The sequence below is a fragment of the Pediculus humanus genome, genomic scaffold (genome assembly GCF_000006295.1).
Source record: "Pediculus humanus corporis 1103172107436 genomic scaffold, whole genome shotgun sequence".
Classification (NCBI taxonomy): domain Eukaryota; kingdom Metazoa; phylum Arthropoda; class Insecta; order Psocodea; family Pediculidae; genus Pediculus; species Pediculus humanus.
Genome location: NW_002987058.1, coordinates 59,404 through 67,629, shown reverse-complemented (window position 1 = coordinate 67,629; position 8,226 = coordinate 59,404). Strand labels below are relative to the sequence as shown.

Sequence of the window (8,226 nt, the reverse complement as noted above, 5' to 3'; positions counted from 1 at the left end):
AAAAAACTGTCCCACTTGCTTAAAATTGCATCACAAACAACGCCAAATTTTTATTTATTTATTTTTTTTTCCCACCCTTCTGTAAAGAAAGGGAAAATCTTTTTTTGGACAAACAACTTTACAAACAATTATAAAACACTAGAAAAGTACAAAAAACGTGTGGGAAAGTAAAAAAAAAAATGAAAACGAAATTAAACTTTACTAGCAAAAAAAAACTCGTTAACAAAACTCATGCAAATTTTCATTAATTCATTTTCGCAAAAGAAACCAAAAATGGGAAATTATTACGACAATAATAATAATAATAATAATAATAAAGCCCTAAATTGCGAAATTTAAAAAAAAAAAAAACCAAAATAATAATAATAAGAAGAAGAATTTCGACAAACATTTTTCTCTGTGGAGGGAAAAGGGTAAGAAAAGTGAAAGGAAGGGAAAAAATTTCCCTGCACGTACTACGCTCATCATCATCACGTTTTTAATGATCGAAAGGTGTTTAACCGTGAAAAAAAAATTGGCAGACATTTTCTTCTTCCGTTTTACATATATAACGATCGAAAACGCTTTTTTTTTTTTTTAAGTGACAGTGAAAATAATTCACTTTTACCAACCAATCAATCAATTATTATTATTCTTTCACTCGATGAATGAATGAATTAAAATAATAATAATAATTGCGGTCGTTCATTATATTATTTTTTACCACTTAAAAATTTTTCTACTACGCGACACATTTACAACAAAATTGAAAGAATGAAATGGGAAAAAAAAAGAAAGAGAAACGATGATGATTTTTATCAGGTGAAATTTAATGGAGGTTTTATCAAACTACTACGTCATATTTATAATAATAATAATAATAATAATAATAATAGAAAAATAAATAATTTATAATAAATCGTTCACTTGTTATTATGTAAACAATAACAAAAAAATTTTTTTTCCTTCTCCTCTTCTTTTGTTGTCATTATTTTTTTACCCCATTATCAATTATTCTAAACCCACGTCAAAAACCGTTAGAAAAAATTTTTAATAAATAAAATTATTATAAAAACCTTGAGGGTCGAACCTACGCGACCGCCATAAACCAAAAAAAAAACGAGATTTGTGAAAATTACATAATCCGTAAGAAAGTTAATTTTTTTTTTTTCGGAAAATGTTGTTTTACTTATTTTGATAAAATTGGCGTTAAAATTATGTTGTGACGTGTTTGTTTGTTTGTTATTATCACGTGATTTTATTGTGATTGAAATTAATTAACTATTATTAATTTATTATATACTATTTTAAAAAAAGGGGTGAATAACATTTTATTTATTTTATTATTATTAAGTTCGAAATGTCAAGGATATCATTGATTTATACTTTTTGTATTATTATTATTATTATCGATATTACTACATGGTTGTGATTGCGACATGGGTTACAGTGGCACTAGAATGATTGGAATCGTTTCCGTTTTTCACTCCCCACATCCTGATTATTTTAATCTTTCCATTTTTTTCACCTTGTTTGCCTGTCTTGTGCCTTTTTTTACGCTTTTAGGGATATTTCAGTTCGTGAAAGGTAAATAGGTTTGATGAGGGGGGGGGGTTTGGGATTGGATTTCCCACGTTGACTGGGCGTTCGATAGGAGTAAATCTTCAACTTGGATGCTTTGGAATAGCTCGAGGTAACCAGGTCGAGTCTGGAAAATCGGCCCAAAAGTCACCGAGTTGAAAGTCGTGGGTTTAAATCTTGGGAATGAGCGTTCAAACAAGAACAAATCTGTACCTAGGTAGGGGGTAAGTGACCTGGTACCCTTTCGAGGTATTGGGGATGCGTCGACCCTTTTTCGAGAGGGTGAAACTGGTTACTTGATCCAAGAAAGGGGAAATACGGAGCTGCGACGTGAAAGGCGGACAAATGGCGGATTCCGTCCCTCTGGAAACTCGCAGACTCTGTGGAAGGGTAAAAAGGGGAAGTATCGGGATCTCTCTTAGATGGGATTCCCCCTTTCGCGAGTTTGGACCTAATGGTTCTGGTTGAGGAGGGGTTTGAGGCTGTACTCCCGCGAGTGCCTCTCCCTCCAGATGGAAAGAACCCGATGAAAGAAAAAATTTTTTCAAAAATTTTCGCGCGTTATTTTGTTTACGACGTGAAATAAATATTAAAAAACGTTTTAATTTTTAATTCTACGCACACACATACGCACTTATCACGCACGCAAACGTTTTAAAAAGGAATACGAAATTTTTACAACAAAAAAAACGGTCACAGGTGAAATTCTAATGACACGAACAAAAATAAAAAAAAAAATAAAAAAACGTGTAAAAAATTTTGATATGTAAATCATCATCATCATTAATTAAAATTGAATCGACAAATGAATAATAAATAATTCAACCCTTAATAAAACTCAACCCCAAATTCAAATTTTTTTTTCTAGAAATTTCTACAAACGTTCATTTATAATTAATCGACAATACGTAAGAGAAAGAGAAAAAAATAATTCGTGACAATCGAACAAACAAACAAACAAAAAATTCGAACAATCATTTTTTTTTATTATTATCATTATCATCGGCGTCAAACTGGTGAAAAAAGAGAAAAAAGAAAAAAAGAAAGGTTTAAAAAGTATTTATGACGTATTTCCTATTATTATTATTATTGAAATTTTAGGTTTACCAACGAGTGAATGCACGACCGATTCCATTAAAAATGTTCAGAAAGTAACGTCTGGCAATTTCAATTTGTTACGTTTGTTGTTTGCACTTTTATTCGAGTTTATATTTTCAACGATACCGGTTGCGTTTGTTTTTAACAAAAACAAACAAACAAATTTTTTTTTTTTTTTTTTTTCAGTCACGTACAAACGGTGAAATGTGAATTTTGTTTTTCTATTTTTCGTTCAAAATTTGTGTTTGTTTGTTTGTTATTAATTTTATTTTAATAATCGTTATTAAGGTAACGTAAATTTATATTTAAAATTTTTTTTCTTTTTTTTTGAGGGGGGCGGAGGTTTTCACTCAGTTACCGTAATAAAATTATCATTATTATTATTTTTTTTCTTAGGTAATTTTTTTTGTTTTAAATAAGTAATAAATTATATTTTAAAAGAAAAAAATGAATAATTCAATGAAAAATTTAATTGTCATAACCGGAGTAATTTTTATCATCGTAAGTGCAACATTGGGATTACCGAGTGACGTAACAGATAATAAAAAGGTAATTTTTTTGTTTTTAATGGGGGGTTTTTTTGTAAATCATGGGGGGGTTAAAAAAAAAATATTTTATAACTTACCCCAACAAAAAAAATTACAGGAAACGAGATCTCCAGCTGTCGATGATGATTTTCCTAATTTTCAAGATGAACAACCGTCAGAATTTTCAATAGGAAATTTACTCGCTGGACAAGCAGGAAAATTTTTCAATAGTTTTCTCCAGGTGAGTGAATTAACTGGAAAACATAAAAAAAAATTTTATTAATTAATTAAGATCCAGGAAGTATTTCTTCTTTTTTTTTCACACAATGCCTCATCCACACACACACAACATGATTAACATTATCAATTTAAATGTTATCATACGATATATTCGTTTTACGATAATAATAATAATAATAATAATAATAATAATAATAATAATAATAATGATAATAATTTAAAACCAATAAGGAAGTTTTTGTTGTTGTTGTCTTTATAAAAAAAAACTACAAAGAAGAATTAAATTATAAAATATTTCCAGAATTTTTACTATATAAGAAAAAAAAAAAAGTTGTTGTGGTAGCAAAATTATTATTATTATTATTATTATTATTTCCTTATGATATTACATAATTTCAAACATTTTAAACGTAACTAGGAGTAAAAAAAAAAAAAAATATTTCCAGAGGGAGAGAAAGGGGGAAAAAAAAAGGAAGGAAAAAAAAGAAATTATGCAAGTGTCATTTCAATGTATTTTCCTACAAACATCCTGCAAACATTAAATTTTTAAATTTTCTCGGAAAAAAATAAGAAATTTTTAATTTTTCTTTATAATTTTTCTCCATTTGGTGCCTTTTGTATTCTTCTGACACTTTCTTTTTTCAATACGCCAAAAAGAATCACCAAAATTTTGTTTTTTTTTGTCTTTTTCAGTTACCGTCAACATTATTTAAATTTTTCAGCGGTGTTGTTGCAAGGCAACCATTTGCTAAATTAAGAGAAGAAGTTAGAAATTTAAACATAAGTTATCCAAAATGAAAAATTATTATTTAATAAAAGTGTTTAAAAAGTTATGAAAAAATGGAGTGAACGATTGGGGAAAAAGTAAAATGATAAGACATTTTTTTTTTTTTTTGACAAGTAGAGTAGTAACTCATTGTATGAAAAGATATCATCTTAAAATTTAAAAAAAAAAATTAATTATTGGATCATTATTTTCAACATTAAAGAAAATTGTTTGTTGTTTAACAAACAATCTTCTAACAACAAACATTTTTTTATATATTCTTAACATATTTGTTAACAAAAAAAAATTTCAAAATCATAATACTTAAGCAATGGTTTCTTCTTATCTCTTACAACCAGTTTATCTTCTTTTAAAAAATTTTTTTTTTTTTTTTACAAACGTTGCAAAAAAATAAATTTTTTTTTTCTATCTCAAACAACAACAACGAAATGAGAGAGAGAGAGAGAGAGAGAGAGATAAAAACTTATTTTGTACCTACATATAAATAGAAAGTGAAAATTTTATTATATTATTGCTAGCATATAACAAAACATTTTCATGTTTATATTTTATTACTTTCAAATTGTTTGGCATAAAGATAATAATAATAATAATAATAATAATAAATTTTTCTTTTTGTTGTTGTTGTTATAATAAAAAATTTAAATTTTACATCATCATCTTCATCACCATTACTTTTTATATTTTTTTTTATCAGTTTTCAATAGTAATAGTAATTATTATTATTATTTAATTTTTTTACAATTAGTATGAATTATTATTATTTTATTTTATTGTATAATGAAATTTTAATTCAATTGTGAATTGTTCATACATGTTTAATTATTCTATGGTTTTTTTTTTTTTTTTATAAGATTAATAAACTATTATGTAATAAATATTTAATATTATTAATTATTATTTTGTTTTCCTTTTCCTTTTGTTGAAAAATCATTTTATTTGAAAATTATTATTATTATTATTTGTAACTAATAATAATAATAATAATTCTGATTGTGTTTAGTTTTTATTTCTGATGAATGATTTTAAGTTAAAAATATTTCACTTGAATGTTTTATAAAATTGTGAATCAGTCAAATGTAAAAGTAAAATTATTTATGTATTATTTTAAATATTAAATTTAAATAAGTAGTTAAATTATTTATTAATAGATTATAGAGAGAGAGAGAAAAATGTTTAATTTCATTGACCAGAACAATATTTGAAATTTTTTTTTAATAAAAAATTTATTAATTTATGTTATGAAGGTAATCAGGTGTGTAATGTAATTATGTTACTTACAATCTACTTTTGTATCCTTAACTACTAAAACAGGTTTTTATGTTTTTTAACCTATTTTTACTCCGGTTATGAGGTCAACGTCCGAATATTATAAAATATCTTGATTTAAAAAAAAAAAAAAAAATTTTCTCATTAAACCATTAATGAAATTATCATAACGAATTTATTATACGATTTAAATATTATCGTTTTTTTTTAATTTTTCGAACGAGGACGTTTGTAAAAACACAAAATTATAAATTCCCTTTCGTTTATTTTAAAATTAATCACATTTTTTTCGAAAAATCTCAGCGATAATCCCCCGAGAAAAAAAAAAAAAACATCACGTTAAAAAAGGTATCAAATTAACCGTGTAAACAATTTTCGGCCGCCATTATGACGTCATACAAACACTTGTCGTGTTCGGGAAAATGATAATATTTGAATTATTTATGTTTGTTTTATATACTCTATGGTTTTCAAACGATCGTTCGTTCGTTCGTTCGTATTCATGTAATCGAATGTATTTTCATTTTTATTTTTAATTTATTTTTTTTAAACCAACCGGAAATTATTTATTTATTTATTAAAAAGAAAAAATGTTAAGTTAGAAAATTATAGAAAGAACGCGACCGTGGAATTCAAATAAAAAAAATAAATAGTTAAAAAAAGTGAAAGTTTGTATTAACAAATTTAGGCTGCCATACAACGAGTAGTAGTAGTAATAAAACGACATTTTATTGAATCTTTTTTCATTCGACGTACAGTAAGTATTATTATTATTACTCTTACGTGGTAAGTAAGTTTATCATTATTTTATTTTATTTTATTTTTTTCTTTTCCTGGTGGTTATTAAAGGATACGAAATTAAATTGAAAAAAAAATTTGACCGTTAAATTCGTACACGAAATAATCAGTTATTCAAACGTCGCCATTTTGATTTTTGACATTTTTCGATTGCTTAATCGGGGGAAAAAAATCGTACGTATTTTTTACGCTTTTGTAATTTCCTTTTCCACGCAATTTATTTAAAAAGTTTGTAAGTAAAAGACGAAATAATAATAATAATAATAATAATAATAATAATGTTAATAATAATAATAATACCAATCGATCGAATCAGTTATCGATAAATTAATTTTTTTTTTTTTTGCTTATTAGGTAATAGAAACGAAGTGAAAGCTATTAATAATAATAATAATGATAAACGTACCGTAATGTTTTGGACGATAATAATAATAATAATAATAATGAAATTTTACGAACGAGACAAAAAAAAACAAAATGTCAGACATAGTTTCGCCCACTCGAATTTAACGATTTCACAACAATACAAAACGTTATTCATTTAATTTAATTATTATTATTATTATTGTTTCTATACGTCATACCTAAATTTTTTGAGGTTCATGCTTAATCAACTAACCATTAATTTTAGTACGAAATAGAGGAAAAAAAAACGAATTTTTTAAAACTTTCACGCGTTTATGACGTCATACTAACGACATTTTTCTTCTTTTTTTTCCAGGTTAAACCTTAAAAAAAATTCCAGAGAGTAACGATTAGTAAGTTTTTTTTGTTTTAATGATGATGATGATGATACATTTAACAATACTGTCTTATTATTATTATTATTACGTTTAATTTTTTTCTAGAATTTTCCAACCATGAAGATTTTAAATTTATGTTTGTTTACATTGACGATGATGACGGTTAAAGTTAACGGACAAGAAGTAACGAGTATAGATTTAAATTCGTATAAATTACCAAACGTTGGTGTTGGTGTGGGTGGTGGTGGATACGAACCGGAAGTAAGAAATTATCAACAAGTTAATTCATTTGGTGGAGAAGTACCATCGTTACCGGTAAAGTATTCGTGCCACGTCAACGTAAATTATCCTTCCTTTGGAATATTTAATTTAATTTTTTTTTTTTTTTTTGGTTTCGTCGTTTGGAAAATTTAAGCAAGATAATACGAATGAAAAAATCGTTAGTCCAGATAGTGAAAGATCAAAAGAAGAAAAAACTTTGAGAGATTTCGTACCTGATCTCGGAGTTGAAGATAAATTAATTAATATTTTTCACGTATTACACAAATTATTATCATTATTATTAGTTTTTTCGTTGAAAAATACGTTTGAACGAATTTTTTTTTTTTGATTTTAGCCCAGACCGATCGTAGATACGGCCACGAAAACCGAATTAAATTCAGTAAGTCCTGGAAATAAAGCTGACGTACTCGGAGAATTCGTCGTTAGAAGTTCCGAATCCGTTTCTCGTGCAATAAATGCCGTGCTAACCGTAAGTTTCACGTCGTAAACGTGTCATTAGACAAATAATTCGATGACGTGTAATAAGACGAAAATTTTTTTTTGTGTAGGTACCCAGACAAGCATTTAAACAATTATCAACGGGTGCAACGGAAAAATTAAATCAAATCGGTGCATACATCGTCGGTTTATAAATAAAATAAATAAATTATTATATAAATATTATTATTATTATTATTAATATAATTACGTAACAAATAATAAAAGTATTATTATTATTATTATTATTATAATAAAAGTAAAGCTACGTCGTCATTGAATTGCACATTTACGAATCATCATCATAACAAAATAATCTCGCATTTATTAACAAATTAAAATTAAAATTATTATGAACACGCGCACGCACCCACGCACGAACACGCACGACCGAACGCGTAAAGTTTATTAACGATGATAATAATAATTATTATTTCGAATAAAA

General features: G+C 26.1%; 3 protein-coding genes across 3 annotated transcripts in view; 2 read left to right on the top strand and 1 right to left on the bottom strand.

Moving 5' to 3' along the window:
- Positions 1-525, bottom strand: part of Phum_PHUM086060 (uncharacterized protein) — a gene marked incomplete at both ends in the record, with an annotated part of 1,712 nt that extends 1,187 nt beyond the window's left edge. Inside the window, one exon of the mRNA XM_002423737.1 lies at positions 457-525. Within this exon, the coding sequence (XP_002423782.1) occupies positions 457-525 (69 nt within the window). The remainder of the gene's footprint in view (positions 1-456) is intronic.
- Positions 526-3,225: 2,700 nt separating this feature from the next.
- On the top strand, positions 3,226-4,223 carry Phum_PHUM086050 (uncharacterized protein; the record flags this gene model as incomplete). The annotated part of the gene is made up of 2 exons (XM_002423736.1): positions 3,226-3,426; positions 4,119-4,223. The coding sequence occupies 2 exons, from the start codon at positions 3,226-3,228 to the stop codon at positions 4,221-4,223; spliced, it is 306 nt and encodes a 101-aa protein (XP_002423781.1).
- A 2,955-nt stretch (positions 4,224-7,178) lies between these two features.
- Phum_PHUM086040 (uncharacterized protein) lies at positions 7,179-7,936 on the top strand (the record flags this gene model as incomplete). Its single annotated transcript, XM_002423735.1, has 4 exons — positions 7,179-7,337; positions 7,438-7,557; positions 7,639-7,773; positions 7,853-7,936. 4 exons carry the CDS (start codon positions 7,179-7,181, stop codon positions 7,934-7,936), a joined length of 498 nt encoding a protein of 165 aa, XP_002423780.1.
- Between the last annotated feature and the right edge of the window lie 290 nt (positions 7,937-8,226).